Source organism: Prinia subflava, chromosome 19 (assembly GCF_021018805.1).
Source record: "Prinia subflava isolate CZ2003 ecotype Zambia chromosome 19, Cam_Psub_1.2, whole genome shotgun sequence".
NCBI lineage: Eukaryota > Metazoa > Chordata > Aves > Passeriformes > Cisticolidae > Prinia > Prinia subflava.
In genome coordinates this window covers 6,760,349-6,780,500 of record NC_086265.1, presented here as the reverse complement: position 1 = coordinate 6,780,500, position 20,152 = coordinate 6,760,349, and the positions used below count along the sequence as shown (strand labels likewise).

The 20,152-nt window shown below is 45.4% G+C and overlaps 1 protein-coding gene across 3 annotated transcripts; it reads left to right on the top strand.

The window, feature by feature from the left end:
* The first annotated feature begins 10,492 nt into the window (after positions 1-10,492).
* PGAM5 (PGAM family member 5, mitochondrial serine/threonine protein phosphatase) lies at positions 10,493-19,646 on the top strand. 3 transcript variants are annotated; one of them, XM_063416429.1, is made up of 6 exons: positions 10,493-10,955; positions 13,823-14,001; positions 15,222-15,347; positions 15,788-15,876; positions 16,148-16,278; positions 17,963-19,646. In XM_063416429.1, exons 1-6 carry the CDS (start codon positions 10,699-10,701, stop codon positions 18,111-18,113), a joined length of 933 nt encoding a protein of 310 aa, XP_063272499.1. In that variant the 5' UTR covers positions 10,493-10,698; the 3' UTR covers positions 18,114-19,646. The 3 variants fall into 3 exon arrangements, with proteins under 3 accessions (XP_063272499.1, XP_063272498.1, XP_063272500.1); XM_063416428.1 differs by having other exon boundaries at positions 16,145-16,278; XM_063416430.1 differs by lacking the exon at positions 10,493-10,955 and adding an exon at positions 12,841-13,742 and having other exon boundaries at positions 16,145-16,278.
* The last annotated feature ends 506 nt before the right edge of the window (positions 19,647-20,152 follow it).

Sequence of the window (20,152 nt, the reverse complement as noted above, 5' to 3'; positions counted from 1 at the left end):
TAATGCCTATATGTATATAATGTATATATAACTGTGTACATAGAGTCAAGTAAAACTAGTTACAGGTGTCCCTCTCTGATGTATTTTAAACAGAACTGATCTGTCTTGATAGAAAAAAATGGTTGTATCAGCAGCAAAATACAAAACTGAAATTACTTTTAAAAAATGTCAGCAAATAAAGTAGACTGGAAACAGTGTTTCTGCCAGTGGTTGTGTTCCAGGCCATGGAAGGCTGGTAGACAGACCCACCATTTTAAGGGATATTCAGAGAGAAGGGAAGGCAGTGCTGGAAGCTTGGAGAAAGTGGAGAATATGTAAGAGTAACTTACGCTAGAAGTTACGTTGTGTTGCCATCCTGTTCACCTTTTACACGTCCATCTCTTGTGTGGATTTTTCAGACAGTAATTTTTGCCATTTATTTGCAGGGAATATAAAGCACTGACATAGCCTGTCCATATTAGATGTAAGATACGCCTGGTCTGGGATGGACAGTGAGCACTGGGGGCAATGCTGAGGTTTAATAACCTTTCTAGACTGTGTTGAGATATTCTGTCAATCTGCTCCTCATTAATTGAAGTAATTTCTGCCTTTGTGAGCATGGGCCAGTTTGATCAGACTGCATGGCAGAAGTGCACAGCATGGCTCAGGCTGCAGATTCTGCCAGACAAGGAGCTTTTCTAGAGGTTTAGTTGCATTATAAAAAAAAGGAGTACCAGAGGTCTTTTATTTTAAAAAATCTCCCCTTTCTGAAATAAAATCATTTTACAAACATCAGTAATTCAAAAACCTTTCTTTCCGCAGACTTTGTGAAGTGTCTGCCATGTAAAAGCCATAAAGGTCACGTGCTGCCTTCTGAAGTTTATTTTACACCTTTTAACTTCCAGCCTCCACATGGGGCTTGGACTATCCATCTATTTCTTGAATATGGGGTAAGAGCAGGATTTTCAAGGATTTATTTGAGCATTGGCTGTGTGTGTGAAACCCTCCCACTGTGCTCAGTGGTAACTGAAGGAAATAATGGGAAGGATCTGTGTGGTTAGCCAGAGAAATGGCAATGCCTTGTCTCTAAGGGACAAGTCACCTTCCGTACAGGTGAAGAGCTGTCCTTTGGTTAGCACTGTTGTTTTGGAACTAAAGCATGCTCCTGAGTTTGGCTTCACTAAATCTTACCATTACACACAATCAGCCATGAGGACTCGGTGTGGTGCTTTCAGCACCAAAACCACAAGATTTGATACCCCAAATGAACACCTAAAATGAGAATTCCTGTTTTCAGAATAACAATAACATATCAAGCTCATGAGTGCCATGCCTCGTTCACACTGAAATCTTCCTTCCCCTGAAATCAGTGGTAGCTTTTCCTTTAAGATTAATGGTGCCCCATTATACCTGACAGGCCATTGGGAGGGACACCCACAGGAAATTGCTCTCTGCTGTAGTTCATTGACAGTAGGACTTCTTCAAGCCTCTAACTTGGAGCAAATCAAACACTTGGCATCTTTTTTTTCTCACAACAGCACAAAGGGAAAAGTGGAATTTCATAAACACATCCCATTGTGGGGTCAACACCATTTTTAATGGACCTTCTGTCCCTACTCCACAGAACAGAGATAGTCTTTATGGAGGCATTTTTGAGTGGCAGGCAGCAAGGAGGAATTTGGGATTAGTAGCAGAGCAGCAGTGTGGGCTCTTCTGCCTGCTGCCGTGTCCTTTCATGCAGTGTGCAGGGGAGTGGCTTCTGGGCAGTGGTTTCCTCCTGCATTCCCTGTTCCCATGAGGTGGATGGCTCCTGGTGTGCCACTTGCACACTCATATAACTTGAAAGCCTCTTTCAGCTACATAGGAGCAGAGCACATGGGGATCTTTGGGTCAGAGCTGACTGTGGAAGCTCATAAAATTGAATTATATTCCGGTTCTAGTCACAGGCACAGGTGGTTTAGTGGAATACAGATTTGCTGTCAGCTTTTTCTCTTGTACAGTCATTGGAACAGATGGTGAAAGGATCGTTGAGTTGGGTTTTTTTTTAAATACAAGGAATGCTACTTTTCCTTAGGAAAAACTCATCTTGTAGAAACTGCAGTGTCTGAGTAAATTCAGTGAGTAACAGCATAATCCATTTTTTGCAGCCTGTCAATTATGGATCCATCTGGCTTTAGGATCAACCCTTATTGTCTCATTGACAGATACCTCAAACATCAGACTTAAAAGCAGAGGAGTAAGTAGTTATAAACAGGGGAGACTTGGTTATGACTAATTTTTTGGGCACACTGTGACATGATAGAGACAAGCTGCTCTGCTGTTGGCCACAGTGTCCTCCATCAGAACTCTCATGCTTTTGTTGCTCTGGCTGTTGTTGGGAGCTGCTCAGCACTGAGGAGTGACTCAGTGACAGAGGTACCAGCCAGATGTTCTCCTCCAAAACACGGGCTGCACGTGAGGCACAGGAATGGGCTTCAGGCCTTCTGGCCCCAGTTCCTGACTCCTCTGCGGATTCCTGCTGCCTCGTTTGTCTCTCTGTGCCTCTTTGCTCCATGCTGGATAAGGATGTGACTTCCTGACTCACAAATTGTGTTGTGTCTGTGAGAGGCTCAAGCCCTGTTCTGCAATCAGCTCTGTAGCTGAAGTCAGGCAGATGCCTCCCATAGGTATCCTGGAGCAGCAGGGCATGTTTGGGGCACGTTTAGCCCCAAATGAAAGCATCACTTAGGTCATGTACTTGAGGAGGAAGTTTTTGGGTGTTTATGTCAGGTGTTGTTGACAATAATCTTGGTATTTTACGGTGACTTTGGAAAGCTGTTTTAGTAAACAGATAAAAGACATTTCTGCCTTGATCCTCCCATTGACCCCTTGCATATTTCCCTATAATCCAAACCCAATACCCACACAGCACAATCCTCATTCCAAGAGACCATATGCTTCATTGCCTTAAGCAGCTCTGCTCTTCCCTGCCTGCTTCTGGGAGCAGTTGTACATGGATATGATAATAACTAAAATGACTGAGCAGAAGTACAATAAAAGAAATGGCTGTGGCTTGGCAGTGACCTCAGAAAGGAGGGACACTGATGTGCTGGTGAGGACAGAACACATCAAGAGCTGAGTTCCACAGCCACTGACACATCGTGGGCAGCTGAGGAAACCCAGCCTTGCACATCTCTTGAGAGCAAGGACTGAGCTGCTGTGTTGCCATGTGAAAAATGTTTTTAACTGCTGTCTTTTTTTGCATCTGTTTTAGTGTTGTACAGAAGTATGTACCCATTTGTCTGCATTCCATATTAACAGCACATAAAGCTTGTCAAAGAAGGAATAAGGTCTATTAGTGCACAAAATTATTCCTTTTCTAGTGTGGTCTTTTACTAAAGGAGCAGGAAACAAAGTGGAAATTATTAATTACTGGAATTTTAACACAGGAAAGAACATCATAATTTAAGTAATAAGAAAAAATAGGTGTGTCCATGTGTAAACAGAAGTCACATGAGTTTATTTAACTGTAAAGGCAAAAAAAGATTTATTTCTTATATTGAAGAACAAAATAGCTATTTTTTAAAAACATGTAAAAAGCTTCATAAGAATGGCTGTCATAGAAATTTAGTGTACTTCTCCCTCAGTTTTACAGAATTATTAATATAGTTCTCTATTTTCATTTATTTTTGAGAATAATATTTTTTCTTATATGTACTCAAATTTTAGGGATATTTATATAGCTTCTGTTTATGTATCTCTGAAGCTCTGGATGCTGCAGGACTGCATTTCAGCACTGTGACACAAATGATGAAAAGAGTCCTTTTTGGGTATAAGAGACTTGGGGTGTGTTCTCTGTTCTTGGTTCCGTTCTATATGTATAAAATATATATATATATACACTCTACTACTACTATTAGCAATCCCCTGCATGGGTTGGGAAAGCAATGCTCTCCTTAGACTGGGCTGACATTACTTGATTTTTGAAGCCAAGTTCCTTGGATTCTCCATGACTGCCTAATCCTAGGCTTAAGGATAAATTCATCACTGGAATCCTACAACTGGTGACTTAAATAACTTACACTAATGTGGTGCTCAGACTGGCTCAATGCAGCAGGCTGATTTTCACCTGAGGGTCCGTAACATTTCCCTAGGAAACGCATGAACACATTAGCAGAAATTCAATGGAATAAGTTCAGCAACATTGTTTGGAAGAGAGGAAGAGCCACAATGCCATTTTGCCTGATTTGTACCTATAGGAATTTCCAAGTTGTTACACACACACACACATAAATATACACATACATTTACATACATATGTATGTGCCCAGATATTTATAACACCAGCCACAGCCTTTCAATGTGTGTGCTGTGATTCATCAGCAGCAATAGTTTTTGGCAGGGACATAATTTCAAATCTTCTGCTGAGGATGCCTGCCAAAACATTGTTGGACAGAGATAGAATGAGGAAAGTTATTTATAAATGGGGATAATTAGGTCCTGTGCTTATTAGTGTTGAGGATGAGACAGAAAGACGACATGTATAGTAAATGAATATTGTAATATGAGAAGATGCTCTCCATGATTTTCTAATTGTTAAGAGAAAAAATTCTTTTAAAACCCTCTCAGGTGAAATAACATCATTGTGTGCTGCTCCCAGCTATGAGATTCAGACTGGGAGTTTGTGTACTGTGCTGTAGGAGAGGTCTCAGACTAATGGAAGCTTGGAATACTTCCACAGGATCCAGGTGCTGACTGTCATAACTGAGATTAGATGCTGTTCCCTCAGCCCTGGACTTTGCATTTTGTGTTCAGGCAAAAACAAACCCTGGTCAGACATAGGAACTGCATTAACTCCTTATGTGGAAGCAGTGCTCACACCCACAGTCAGGAGAGAGCACTGTGCTGTGTGGTGCTCTGCTCATCACCTCTGTCAGCAGAGGCAAGGCTGTTTCTGTGTCCCAGCAGTCATGCAGATCTATGTTACACCCCTTTTGTTTCTTCAAGAGGTAATACTGTCACTGGCACAAATTCACCTTTCCACTGGTGTTCTCCCTAGAGGTACAAATCCAGAGCACAGTGTGAAATTCCTCCCCCCAGAGTCTGGAGGGCCCCCGTGCTCACACAGGCTCTGCACAGCCCCCAGGATGATGCTCTCAGCTCGTTACTACAGAGGAGTGGTCACACGGTGAGTCAGGAGAACAGCAATTAATATGAAAGATTTCCTAGCTCCTGGCTTTGTACCAAGCTTACTAGATAGTGTGACTAATGTGGAGGAGACATTTAAGCACACATCTGTGTTGAAACAGTTGAATATCCCATTAACTTTTCTTACTGCCAAGCTATTTGGACTGGTCTCACAATGCTTGGGATTTTTACCGCCTGAAGCTCCTGAAGTCTCAAGTAAATGGTTGCTTTGGGGTTTTCTGAGTTTTTCATTAGGAGTGAGGGGAAGAAATAGTCTTCAGCATTGCAGAGAGAAGCTTGAAATACAAAAATGGAGTCTCTCCAAAGGTCATTATTTCCCTGCACAGTGTGGGAGTTTTTAAACACTGGCATAATACTGCCAGCATCCAGTGCCTTCAGAAAGATTATTCATGTATTTAAAGGTGGTCTCTCTGAAGGGGGAGTGGTGTTGGGAGAGCTCATCCGGCTAAATCGCTGCCACAGCTCCTATTTCTGCCCCGTGGCCAGCAGAGAATGTCCCCTGTGTGGCTGAGTGTCTCCCAGGCTCTCCAGACCTGGAGTTAGCATCTTCCCCTAAAACCATTTCATCCCAGGGTTTTGCCTGCACATCCTCAATGCAGCCTGTATGTGAAAACACTGCATTTAAATGCTGTTGCCAAAAAAAGAATCAGCAGGGTTTAGACAGCCTGTGCCAAGCTCATCCCTAGAGTGATTTTTTTGAAGTAAAGCAGGGAATATCTGAAACAGCTCCTGGCAGAGAGCTAGGAAAGGATATTTGAGGGAGCTAAAATTTTGCCTTTGTATTTCTTGCAAAGCATTAAAAGGATCCTTAGAACTAGAAATCTCCTAAAGTGTGTAATTATGTACGTCACGGTGTCTCAGATGGTTCTGCAGGCAGAGCACTCTCTTTCCTGCTGAGGGAATTTTGCAGAGCAGGTTTTTTAGTGGTTTGCAAGGGCACCTAAAAGCAATGCTGGGTTTACAGACTGCAGTGCCCAAATATCAAATGCTCAGTAGTGACAGTTACTATCAAACAATAGAAGCCAGCACTGTCAAGACCATAACAACTATTTATTTTCCTTTCTAAAACAACAAAATAAAGGAAAATGGTGCAAAGGGAGATCAGTTGAACTTTGCAAAAGCAGCATGTGCTGTTGCAAAAGCAAATTCTGCCTTGCTAATCAGGATTAGGAGAAATGCCTGAGTTGTTTCATTGTTGGGAGCTATCAGCAGCACCTGTGCTTCATTAGCAAAATCAAAGTTTACTGTTATCTAAGAAAAAAACATTGGGGGGCAGGTGGTCCTCGAGGCAATAATATCAAATCCCCTTTTGTTTCCTGGAGAATGATTACACTGAAATACTTTGCTTATGTTTCCATTCTTCAGACCATCTGTTTCAAATTAAACCCTTCTGGCAGGATACATCATCATTTATTAGAGCGTTACATTAGATAATGCAGTGTTAGTACGGCTGTTACAAACCCTTAGTTTCATGAGTGTGATTCAGGGACAGAGCTGAAGTGTTTACTTAATGAAAGGGCCAGAGACTGTTAATAAAACTCGTTTGCCAGTTCAGAAATGACTTTTTTTATAGATCTTTCACAATTACATTTCTGGTCTTGATCTGCAGCTCTGAATGTGTTTGGTAGAGTGAAATCTTCTGGCTTTAGATGACTGAAAGCAAAGGTACTGAGAAGGACTTGTCAGTAACAAACTGTGAGACACCTAAGGCTGGAAATACAATCCCTGCACATGATGGGGTGACAGCCCTTTCCAGGCATCTCCAATGCCCTGTAGTATTCAAGGCACACCCCGTGTGATTCTAGAGCACACAAATCTGGGGGAATTTTCTCCATTTTCATTCTCTGTAGAAACTTTTTAAATGCTTTTTGTCAGAGGCAAAGCTTTACCTGCCAATAGACAGAAGACAGGCCTTGGTCCTAGAACTGTCCTGTCACTGCAGTCTCAACCATTTGGGGACAGTTTAAGGACAAGACTTTGCAAGGAGACTGTTTTTTTTTAATTCTCAGTGTATTAAAGAGGCTCACTCACTGCTTACTAAAGGAGTAGGGAAAGCAATTCAGTCCCAGGAAACAAGAGCAGTTCCTTAAAGGTGTATTTGAGGTACTTCAGTTTAACAGTGATGCCCACTGTTACTAAAAAGAATTCTTCCAATCTACTTAAATTAGAAAGATGGTGACTGAGAGCAAAATTAAGAAACAGATTAATGATTCATGATATAAAGACTTTGTATGCTTTAGATAAGGCAAAGCCTGCTTTTAAATATGCTTACAGAGAGTGTGCCTGGGGAAGAGGACAAGTCTTTCATCTTAAATGAGCTTCTCTTTTTTTTTCTGGTCAAAGGAAATCTGAAGAATCCTCTAGTAGGTGATTCACACCACCTAGATTAAATTCAAGATCTGAATCACTGCTACTATATATGTATGTAGAGTTTCTTTCATGCTACAGTCTCCCCAAATTTTGCACTGTATTTAACCAACACAGTGTTTGTCCTCGTTACCCTTCAGCGATGCAGTCAGACACAGTCAGGAAGCCAGCATCTGCTTCAAAAAATTTCATTTAACTGATTAAATCAAACTAACCAAAGTTGCTTAAAACCAGGATTCTCTCTTGCTCCATAAAAAAAAAATGTATTAAGTGAGCTTAAGTAGCATCATTTTACAACCCAAAAGTTTAGTATATCATTTAAATGTTGCAGGGTCTGAAGCAGGCCAGGATGACATCACTATTTCCTTTAAGAAGGCCAGCAGTAAGTCCACAATGTATGTCTGAATACATGAATGCATGTGGTTTAAATGACATAATGTTAACTTTTTTCTCTCTGTTGCTCTTTCGAGAATAAATGTACACCTTTTTTTTTTTTTTTAATTACATTGGGAAGGTGATACATTGTAAGTAAATTTTTTTGAGGTCATGGAAGAGGCTTTTCAAAACCACTTTTTTCTTGTTTCAAATACTCTTTCTCTGTTTTGTCTAAAAAAAAGCCTGAAAGTTCATAAACTTTGCTTGCCAGTTGCAGGCTAGAGAGCTGCCCTTGCTCTCCCTGCAGCTAATGATAAAGCATCCAAACACTGACTCATCCCTGTGCTGATCCAAGTCCCCTCCAGAGATGAGTTGTTTGTATTCCTGGTGAAGTTAACCCCAGGGCTGCTGTGGGCTGCTTTTGCCACAGGGTTTTTCTGCCTGCCAGGGGAAACCATTGGTTGGGCCCCACCTATGCTGACCTTTCTGCCAACCTTTTCTGGCTTTCTGACTTCCCTTTTCTTTGTTCTGGTCACAGCACAGTTCAGAGGCTGCCCTAACCTTGGGCATCCTCCTCGAAGGTATCTCTGCATCAAACCACAGAAATGGGATAAGCCCCTGGGAATCATCCCTGAGGATTGGACCTGTGGCATCAGTAACACAAGCATTTGCTGTTTTCGCTAACAGAATAATTCCATTAGCGGGCATCAGTAGGTTGTTATCCTCTTAGATGGATTTTCTGCTTACAAATGAAATACAACACAATAAAACTGGATTACAATAGCAGCAATATAAATACATATAGAAAGAACAAAGAGTGGGAAGCTGGGTAGTTATTGATGGAACACAGGACTGTATATTCAAGCTAATGGTAATCTTCAACAAATTATTTTTGGAGACTTTTTTTAACCTAATTGAATTGCAAGTTTTAAATAGTGGTAAACATAATCTAATTAAAAATAACATTTTTGGACATACTGAGGAAAATCTAAGGTAATCTCAAAAGACTTTTGAACATAAATTGACCTGTGCTCCAGTTAGATGTGTCTCCTCTGCACCGTATGTGTGTGAGACAGAGACACGGAGTGGCGGAGCAGGGAAAGACACTCCGCTGGGAAAGCTGAAAGGTGCCTTAACTTTAGCAGAAAGACCATTTTCTTTTGGGCAGGCACAGCCCAGGGATCCTTGTACCCCTGCAGTCACTGCGGCAGGAGGCTGAGCCTGTTATCTCCGGGGCTCAGGGGACACATCGCTGTGCTCGGCAGGGGACAGGCTCTGCTCTCAGCGGCTCTGCAGTCACTCACACTGATCCAGATCTGGCAGCTGGAAACTGTCTGCCCAGCTGGCATGTGAGCGGGATAACAGGAATAGTACTATAGAACCTGTGGTGTGGGGAATGTGGGTATAGAGTTGGAGCTTGAACAGGTGCACAGGAGTGACAAGAATGCATAATTAAACAAGCAAAGGCTGGATATTGGAATCTGTAGAATCTGCTGGCATCCCAAGGTCCACATACAGCAGCAGTTCTGTCACCATTTGCAAACTACTGAATCTGACAGGTAGAAACCAGTGCTGAATTTGGGATGTCAGCTCAGAAAAAGGGGTCTCTGTTCTGATTCTCTCTCCCTGAGGCCTCTGTTGTGAGGTAAAGACAGCATCATTGGCCGTCTACAGGTAATTAACATTGCAGTGTGAGGTAATTAACATTACAGTTCCACCTTGTCTTTCTTCTGCACAAAGCAATGTGTGGAGCTGTGATGAGCTCTGGCTTCTGAAGGGAGTCCCCGTGTGGGACAAGAGGCACAAGAGGTGGGACGGGAATGCCCGGGCAGGTGCTGCCAGCTCGGCTCTGCCGAGTCCACGGCTGGTAAGCACTTTTATTTCCCAGATTGCAGGTTCCTGGTTTCCAGTGCCAGGGACCAGTGCTGCCAGTAAGAGATCGATTCCTGTAGGACAGAATCACAGAATCGCTGGGGTTGGAAGGGGCCTCTGGAGATGATGCAGTCCAAGCCCCCAGCCAAAGCAGGGTCACGGAGAACAGGTGACACAGGAGTGCATCCAGGTGGGTTTGGAATGTCTCCACTGAAGGAGACCCCACGACCTCCCTGGGCAGCTGTTCCAGTGCTCTGCCACACTCAACATAAAGTTCTTCCTCATGTTGAGGTGAAACTTCTGGTGTTTCAGTTTAAGGTCATCGATCCTTATCCCGTCGCTGGGCACCAGGGAAAAAGAGTCTTCTCTTCAGATTAAACAGCCCCAGCTCCCACACCCTGCCGTCGTAAGAGATGCTCCAGACCCCCTCATCATCTTTGCTGGCCCCTCTCCAGTAACTCCTGGTCTTTGTTGTACTGAGGAGCAGCTGGACACAGTGATAAGGCTTAGAGCTTTTAATTAAATATGACGGACTTGGCAGTGCCGGGTTAGTGGCTGGACTGAACGCACAGGTCTTTTCCACCCTGCAGGACTGGTCACCGCATCAGGCTGTTAAACCGGGCAGGGCTGGCGGGAATCCCCTGCGTGACCCGGCTGGGGCGGAAACCGCTTTGGGAGCGGCCAGGCAGGAGCAGCCCGAGCCCGGCCTGAGGCGGGCGCAGCTCCCCGGGCACCGCGGCTGGGGGAGAGGAGCCGGGCCGGGCCCGTGAGGGTCTGTGGGGACCGGGGCTCGGTGGGGTCCGCGCAGCCCCGCGCTCCCCGTTCGCCGAGGAATCTTGCCCCGCACCGCGCTCCGTCCGGGGCGGGGCGGGCGGCGCGGGGCGGGCTCGCCGGTGAGGGGCACGCGGCCGCCCCGCCATGTCGGTCCGCCGCGCCCTGGCGCTCGCCGCCTGCGGGCTGGCGGGCGGCTCCGTGCTGCTCTCCGCCGTCGTCGTGGGCAAGCAGCCGGCCCGCGGCGGTGGCGATGGCGAGCCGCGCCCGGGGGGCTCCGCCGTGCCCTCCGCAGTGCCGCCCGGCTTGCTGCTGCTGCCGCCCACCGCCTCCTGCCCGCCGACCGCCGGCTGGATCGAGAGACCCGCCGGCAGCGGCAGCTACTGGGACAGCAACTGGGACAGGTGGGCGCGGCCGGGGGGCGGTGGCGGGGCCGCCTCCCCGCCCGGAGGGGTCGCGGCTGTGGTGAGGGGCCGGGGGGGACCCGGGGGGCGGCCGGAGCTGCTCTGGATCCCTCTCCGGAGCCCCGCGGGGGAGCGGGCTCGGGGCGGGGCTGGGCCCCGCGGGGGTCGGGAGGCCCCGGGTCCCTGCGGGAGCAGCCCCCGGCCGGACGGGACAGCCCTGAGGCGAGGCGGGGACCCGGGACTCGTTTCCCGGTGAAATTCCGTGTGGTGACCTGCTCGTGGCAGAACGCAGCTGGAGTTGGTGAGCCCCCGTGGAGCGCCCGAGTGCTGCGCAGGGATGTGCCAGCGCTGGGTTTTGTTCGGACGGCTCGGACACTCACCCAGTGCAGATCCCTTTATTCTGATGCTTTCAGCCAGCGAGACTGCCAAGCCTCAGGCTTGTGATAAGTGAAAGCACTGGGTAGAAGCTTGCCTTTTTCAGGTTTTTTTAGCCATGTCTCGACGTTGCTGTACGCCGGCACCAGGGTTTCCAGCTCGGCAGCAGCTCCCGTGTGGATGCCGGGCAGGCACTGGGCCTGCTGCTCATGGGGCTGCCTGCGCTTCAATCCTTGTAAAGGCAGCTTGGAACCCAGCTCAGTCGTGTTCTTCAGCCTTGAAACACATTCACACAAGGGTTGACTACATTTTTTTCTGAATCTGTAATTAGAACGTGCAGATATCTGCATGGAGCTTTGGCTCATTTAGTTTCGGTCTGGTAGAATTATCTCCCAGGGGAGACTTATGACAGGCTCCAGTTTAATCATAGTAAATCCTAACCTAAGTACTAACAGATTTTTATTGTATAATGGATCATTTTGATTTTTGAGAGGCTACAGGATCAAATGCTCATGTAAATAGGGCTGTGTACACCCCGGTGATAAAAATAACACCTTCATTAAATAAGGTTACAGCTAGTTACACAATTATAGTGAGGGAGGTACTAAAGCTGCTTGTTCAACTGCAGCTCCAGGCCTTCCTGGTTCTGCTAAATGGTTGGCTTTCTTCAAGGTTTCTAAAGTTACAGAGCTGTCGCCATTGCCTGAACAAACACCAGATAATTCTTCCTAGCAGTTCAGGGGAGCGAATCACCGTTGGTCACAGTGTGCAAACAGTGGCTGTGGAATATCTTACCCCAGATCAAGTTGTTTTCTGCTGCTTGCAGTCTGCCAGCTGGTGTGCTGTGCCTTAGGTTGTGCCTGCTTGAAATCTTAATCTTGACTTTTGGATGTTGTTGGCAGAAGCATTAATGTGCAGAGTTGTTAAATGGCTTATAAAGACACAGAATATCTGACCACTGCTCTTTGGGGCTGGGAATGTTAAGAAAGTCAAGTCTTGAGTAGATAACCAGATACTACAATATTCTTATCAACTAACAGCTTTTCCAGTTTGAAACAAACAGATGCAAATATCAAACTTGTTACTGGTCTGAGGGGATCACACTTGGACTGTTGGTCTCTGCCACTTGCACAGGAATTGTGCTGCTCAGTTCTCGGAGAAGATAGATCTCGTTTCACTAATGTGGAATACCTAATGGCAGACATCAGATGAGTTATTCCCCTTGCTACTTTACAAATGTGCTTGAATTTATTTTAGAGATTTTTTGTTTTCCTCTTGTATCTTGCCAGTGGTATAGTATCCAGTGAATCGAAAGTATCCTGTGAAATAGCAATAGAACTTCTTGTTAATGGACTATTGTTTCATTTTTAATGCTTTGCTGAACTTTACCAGCTTAAGGAATGTGTGGGGCCTCTTTGTCTAATGGAAATCGTGTTCAGTAGAGCAAAATGGAGGCAGGAGGGCTTTGCACTGCCAGCCTTGCTGTGAGAAGCAGCAATTTCTGTGAACAAACAACTTCATCCCAAACTGAATGAAAAATATTTTTCATTTAAAAAGATCTATCAGCAAATAAACAAGTTTAATAATGGAAGGAGTGAGGTGTGGTATGAATAAAGTCCTCTCTGAGGTGGAGTGACATAGAGAAGGATTTGAATTAACGGGGTGGAGGATCAGTGCAGAGAGGGGCCCAGACTGACAGGGGAAGGTTTGGGCAGGGCAGTGGGGGATCTGTAGCCCTAAAGCTGTGACAGCAGAGACAGGGGAAGATCCCCGTGTCCTCAGGAGGAGCCAGCTCAGCTGTCTGGGGGTTGTGCAGAGCAGGGTGCTCGTGTGCACTGTGACAAGTGGAAGAGAGATTAAAGTGGCATGAGGGGAGTGCTGAGAAAGATGAAAGGATAAATAAAACACTCCAGGCTGAAAAATAAGAAGTTTTACTGGAGAGACCTGATGTGACCTAGTTTAAAGCAGAAAATAACTTTCAATGTGCACTGCAGAAGGTTGGAGTCTTTCTAGGATGGTGTTGGGGGGTTGATTTTTTTTAGTCATTTGATGGAAATGCAATTGATAAAGTTTGTAGGTTTTATCACAGGGCCTTTTAGATATGGAGCATTTTGTTTCTTGAATGCTCAGTCAACACCTTTTCCTCTTTTCCTTGGTATCCTTCCTGGTTAGCTTTTCTTGTCAAAACCCCTACTGTTTTTCAGTTGCTCACTGCTTTTGTTTCCCAAGAATTAATTCAGGTGGCTGGCACTAAGTGGCAGATTTACCTATGTCAGGTTACACCTTTTAACCCATGACATTAAATTCTTTTCATGCAGGCATTTATTTTTACTTTTCACACAAAGGTTTGAATCAGTTTCATCATACAAGTGGCCTGTCAGTTTTAGTTCTTCAGCTACGTCTGGAATTAAGGCAAGACCATATATCTGTAAAACTCCCCTGCCCTTTAGTCTCCCCTGTCTAAAAATTACTCTTTGAATGTGTTTGTTTAGACGTGAACCACTGGCTCTTATCAACCTCAAAAAGAAACATGAAGAAACCGGGGAAGAGGAACTTTCCTCTCGCCTGGATCACTGCAAAGCAAAAGCCACCAGGCACATCTTCCTCATCCGTCACTCCCAGTATAATTTGGATGGCCGAGCTGATAAAGACAGGACTCTGACCCCACTGGGTAGGTGCCACTAGCAGCATCATACTTTGCATTTTGCATATTTTTCACCTGATGAATACAGGTCAGTAACTCAGCACTGTCCTGTTTCTTGCTGCCAAACCCTAATCTACTTTCCATATTCCTTTGTGGCAGAAAGACGTCATGAATAAGTTTGTTTTCTTCAGTTTTGATCCAAACATTAAGATGTGATTTAGAGAGTTCTAAGCACTCTCAGTTGTAAAGAAACTTGTCAAAGGAGATTCCAAATTATCTCAAGGTTGCTGGAGCAAATTTTCGTGCCAGCTGATGTAATTCCTAAGGGCTGAGGCTTTTAAACTTCACTCCATTGAGATGGATTTTTCTTGTGTTTCTCTTAATTTAATCTGCTGATTTATTAAAAAGGAAACACCTCTGACTTTCAGCTGGAGTGTTTATAATTAAACACATTGCACTTTTGCTGCTGTCACTGTTTCTGGGAGTATAGCTAATCACTTACATTAAATGAGGATAACCTTTAATCTTAACTCACTGATCCTGTGACTAGGTCTCAAATGCTAATTAGTATTACTTTTAATAATATACTTTAAAAGCAGCGAACACTTCCTTGATTATATATGTGCCAAAACTGTTTTCAGAGGGAGAAGAATTATTACTGTGGACCTTTTTTTCCACCCACATCTCAATTACTGGTGTGCAAACAGGAGTGAAATGCTAATTGCAGGCCTCAAGTGCTATCTTAAACTGGTAACAAAGCACAATGGTAATCCTGTCTCATCCTGTGCCTTAAGTGGCTTGGCCTGTCTGTTCTCTTTTCACCTGCCTGCCTCAAAGGTGGGCTGAACCTTCCTGAGGCTCCCAGGTGCTGTGAGCTGTGCCAAGGCACTGCTGCCTTTATGAACAACACCACCCTCCCAGGCCTGAGGGGGATTGTTGCTTCCTGGGATGGGGCCAGCAGGGATGGGGAGTACTGCAGTGAAAGTTGCTGCATAAGTTTTAGGGGTTTTTTTTCTAATTGAAACAAACAATTCTTCTCCTACTGATGGAAATAAGACTTGAAATTGTCCAACCAGTAGGCTTGGCATGAGCAGTGGCTCTGATGAAAATGTTTTCCGGTTGCCTTTTGAAAGGAAAAAGCCCAACATTGATGTAGACCTTTTCTGTCTGCTGGACAGCTCTCTTGGTGGTTTGTGTGAGGTGCTAATGGGAGTGTCTCCAATTTATGTAATAATGTGCCTTTTAAGGTCGAGAGCAGGCTGAACTGACTGGACGCAGGCTGGCAAGCTTGGGATTAAAATTTGATCAGATTATCCACTCCTCCATGACTAGAGCAACTGAAACAACTGAAATTATAAGCAAACATCTCCCAGGTAAGAGACTTCCCTTAAATTTTCATTGTCTTCTGATCCTTAAAACTGCCTCCAGTAGAATTCTAAACTTATCCTTAAAGTTGATATGTTTTTAGCCATTTCCCAGCCCTGTGTGAATGTCTGTATTTATAAAGAAACCTACAGCTGTAATTCTGCTTGTTTCCGGTTTATCTTGAAAAGTACAAATACACTTTTTCAAAGTGTAACAGGGAGAACAGCTTGCTGTGCTGTTCAGTTGGAATACATTGTCTTGCTGATGGCAAAACAGTTTTGTTGGAGATACATATCCCTTGACAGAAGTGTGCAGACTGAAATGGACTTTAGGCTGGAGAGTAAGCCTTCCTCAAAGAAAGACTGTGAAAAATGTATTGATCGTAGAGTTGTGGGGCTGTTTGTAATGGCATGGGAACTCCTTTCTGAATTTGTATCTAATATTTCAGGAGTCAAAAAAATCAGTACTGATCTGCTGAGAGAGGGAGCACCTATAGAACCAGACCCTCCAGTCTCCCACTGGAAACCAGAAGCTGTGGTAACCTTTTCTTTAAAGTTTTTTTGTTTATGGTTTGGTTTTTTCAGTATACTCTGTATGGACAGTAGCAATAACCTGCAGTGTCTGAGCTGATGTTTGTTATCACAGCCCTTAGATAATTGCAGTCTTTTCTCCTCAGTAAGTGCACACAACAGTTACAGTAACCTGCAGTCCTTGAGCGTTAGTTCAGCCCCCAGTGTGCCCCCAGTAACCCAGAGCTCGTGGGGCTGCTGTGAGCTGTGTGTAACTGTGCCCTCGCTGCCCTCAGCAGTATTACGAGGATGGAGCCCGAATCGAGGCCGCGTTTCGGAACTTCATTCACAGAGCAGATGCCAAGCAGGAGGAGGACAGCTACGAGATCTTCGTGTGCCACGCCAATGTCATCCGCTACATCGTGTGCAGGTACTGGGGCTGCCCCAGGAGGGCTCACCCAAACAGGGATGGCCTGTGCCACCACTGAGGGACGAGAGGTCTTGATTTCACTTTTTTGAAGTGGCTGCAGATCAGTGCCTGCATTGTAAGCAGCTGCTTCTGCAACTTCATCAAGGTACATTTGAAAATTAGGGCACTTTCAGTTTAATTCTAAAGCAAAAGTGGCTAAGTCAGTGAAACGTAACCTTTTCTGTACACCTGGACAGTTACTTTAATTACTATATGCTTCAGCTTCCATAAACCTGAGGGTAGTGCCTGTTGGTCAAGAGTACAAATAGATGCCCTACTGGATGCTTCTCTTTGAGGTGACATGAATTTGAGCTTACATAATTAAAGATTGATTCAGTTTTGGGAATTCTTTACTAATGGATATTTTTGAGTAATGTTCAAGTTTGTATTAGTGTGTTTTTACAGTAACATCCAGTATTGGATTAAGAGAGTGCATCTTCCCAATAACATCAAGGTTGTTCATAAAGTAGAAAACAGTTCTGGATCTTTGCCTGTCTCTGTATCCAGTTTGCTGAATCTGTTTTATTCCTCTTCCCCATCAACAAAGCACTGTCTGTAAGATAATTTGTCATGAGCAGGACAGATGTGATTAAACTTTAATCTGATCAATACCTACAACAATTTCAGTTAGCTTTATTTAGCTGAGCTAGGTAAATGGTGGCCTGTCTGCTCTGTGGGCTGCTTTACAGCTTTTCAAAATTGCTATACTTGAAATTATCGATCAGGTAAACAGAATACTCTTTCCTGTGCTAAGAAATACCACGTTGTTCCTGCCAAGGCTTTTTCTGAAATACTTACATACTTTTTCTCTTTGCTGTTGATTTCCTCTTCATTTTAATGTCACTTCTTTGCCTTCAATTCCAGGCAATCTGATAGCACAATCCTAACACAATCCATGTAATATTTCCTTCAAATCTAGGTTGGCTGTAGCTGGTATTAATTTCTTGGGCTTTCTGGAAGACTTGTTTGAGGCAACATGGTATTTTTTCCAGCTGTTTAATGCAATTGATGGAGCTCCTGAGGCTGCTGAGTTAGGAAATTCAGCATGGCTGCAGACCAGCTGTGCTGCTGTGTTTCTGTGGAAGGCACAAGGTCCTTTTCCTTGTCCTTCCTGGGGAATGACGTAGCCTATGGAAAGCAGTTCTGGTGGATTTTTTCCCTGGGTGCCTGCAGGCCCCTGGAGGGAAGCGCTGCCTCTGCTCTGGGGGCGTGGCTGGAATGGAGGGTGACAGTCACTGTTTGCCATGTGCACCTCCCCTCTGCTGGGGCAGCTCTGCCCTGTCCCACCTGCACAGGGGTTCTGTGTGTGCTGCCATCCCCTGCCCTGCCTGTGAGGGGCTGCTCGGAGCACTCCTGGTGGCCTCGCTGCCTTCCAGCTGCTCCTGCTGTCCCTGCACTAATCCTGTCAGCAGTAATCGCGCCCATCTGCTGGGCTCTGCTGTGCAGGAGCACTCCTGGCCCCGCTCCAGTCACCAGCGCTGCGGGTTTATGGTACTGCCACAAGAAAAGGCTTTTCCAAGGCTCACAGTATGCACAATGCCCACCAGTTGTGATTTTCCCCCTCCTTCCCCCGTTCCCTGGGACAGAAGGTGATGCTGTGATGCCTGGTAATTACCTGCTGCTGACTGTGTGTTTGTGTCCCCAGGGCGCTGCAGTTCCCCCCTGAAGGCTGGCTGCGCCTGTCTCTCAACAACGGCAGCATCACGCACCTGGTGATCCGTCCCAACGGCAGAGTGGCCCTGCGAACGCTGGGGGACACAGGGTTCATGCCTCCAGACAAAATCACACGCACCTGAGCGAGCCAAACGGACGGAAGGCTGTCCGGGAGCTGCCTCTGGGCTCTTTGCACTGGCACATTCTGCTACAGTACCACTAGATTTTTATTACGTTGGGGTGTGATGCTGTCTTAAAATGTCCTTTAGCCCCATTCCTCCTTCATATTCATATCTGCCTTTCAGTCCAGAAAAGAAGAAACCTTTGTAAGCCTGAACATGTCCGGTCCTTCAGTATTCCCCAAAACTCAAAGCTGAGCTGTGGAATACGGGTTGAATGTCTGCTCAGCAGTTGCAAGAGCACTGACTTTTCCCCCACCCTGCTGTGAATTTCTCTAACCAAAGCTTGCTCCTGTGGGTATTTTTCTTGTGCAGGAAGGCGACTGGTGTGGGGACAGCCTTGTATCACACTGCAGCTAAAACAAAAGGTGAGCCAGCTTGTTCCACTCGTGCAGAAGTGACAAACAGGGTATTCTGCTGTCCAAAGGACAAAGGGATTAAGCGTCAGTTTCTGTAAGCTGCTGAGTGTGTATATTGATGTTGTGTCATTGTTCCCCTCTGCCCCCTTTCAAAAGCCCATGTAAACTGTGCCTGGAGGTTACGAGCATTAAGGAAAGAGGGTAAAAAACCATTTGCCTCAGAGCTGTGGTGCTAGATCTAACTGCTGCTTATATTAAGTGTTACCATCCTCAGGACGTCCTCTAAGATGTTCTTAAAAATGTTTTTCAGCCTTGTAAAGCCTTTAACCAAAACAAGGTCTGGAGGAGGCTGTAGGGATGAGACTGTAGCAGTAAGGTGGGAGGAAAGGAAAGCAGCAATCTCCTCAAAGTGCTTTCAGTTCCTATTTTTGAGTGCTCTTTCCCATTGATTTGTATTTGTTGATACCTTACCTTCAGAGTGGAGCAGTGCCACCGCTGAGTTCAGGGTCAGCGGCCCTGCAGCACTGGAGCAAACTGCTGCTGCCACGATGGTGAGCAGGAGCCACGGGACAGCTCAGCCAGGGCGAGGGGACAGGGCAGGCACTGGGCAGAATGCTCCAGGTGCCTCCTTCATTCAGCTCTGACACTGCTGCTTGTGGTGGGGAGGGCTCAGAAGCGTTCTGAAGCTTGCTGGGCACCTGAACTGAAACTTGGCTCAGTTAATAGGTGGAGGCTTGGGAAATTTCACCACAGGCATTGTCTGCCGTGGGAGAGAGCAGAGACTGCAGGACAGCAAACAGAAGTAGGACAGCAGACATAATGAACCTGTTTGACAGATTCTGTGATCAGTAAGGATGTTGATGAGATGCTGAACTTACTCCTGTCAGAGCTGTATGAAGCATAATCAGGGCACACAAGCTATGGAGAAGAGGATTTAAGGGCTTGATACTGAACTGCTGCTACATCAGGGTAAGTTCAAGGAACAGGGAGTGGTAGGGAACAAACTTATGTAGTGTAAGGTGTGGGGGGCAGAGGAAACCATCATGACGTATCTCTCATTGATGCAATGAGAATAATTTATCAATTTTTGTCTATTAACTTTTTAAAAGTTTTGAATAAAATACTTGGTCTGTCTTTCTTTCCTGTCTCTTCAGCTGAATGGCTGCACGGGCAGCTGTAGCAAGTGTGGCTGGAGCTCTGCAGGGACTGCTGGGGCAGTTCCTGTTCTGTCCCACACTGCTCAGGGCAACAGCTCTTTCACCAGCCCTCTGAAATGTAAACTTGAGGTGGGAGCCAGAGTAGTGAATTGTGCACAGCCATTTGCAGGGCTGTGTCACCACAACAGGAACAGGAGCACCAGCACCTGTAAGATGAAAATTCTGGGCTTTTTATTTGTGTGTGTGTGCACATGTAGCCTGTCACACACATCCCCTGTGTCAGTGAGAAACTTCACAACACTTCTTTGCACAGGTACAGAAATAAACTGGCTTTGGTGACACTTAAGGTGAGGGTGAAAAGTGTGAAATTTAAACTTGGGTCTTTTTTACCACAGTCTGAGTTCCTGTCTCCTCAACACAGTAAGACTCTTTCTCTTTGGTGCTGTATTTCCCTGTCACTGTGCACACACACTGAAGCTGCAGGTGC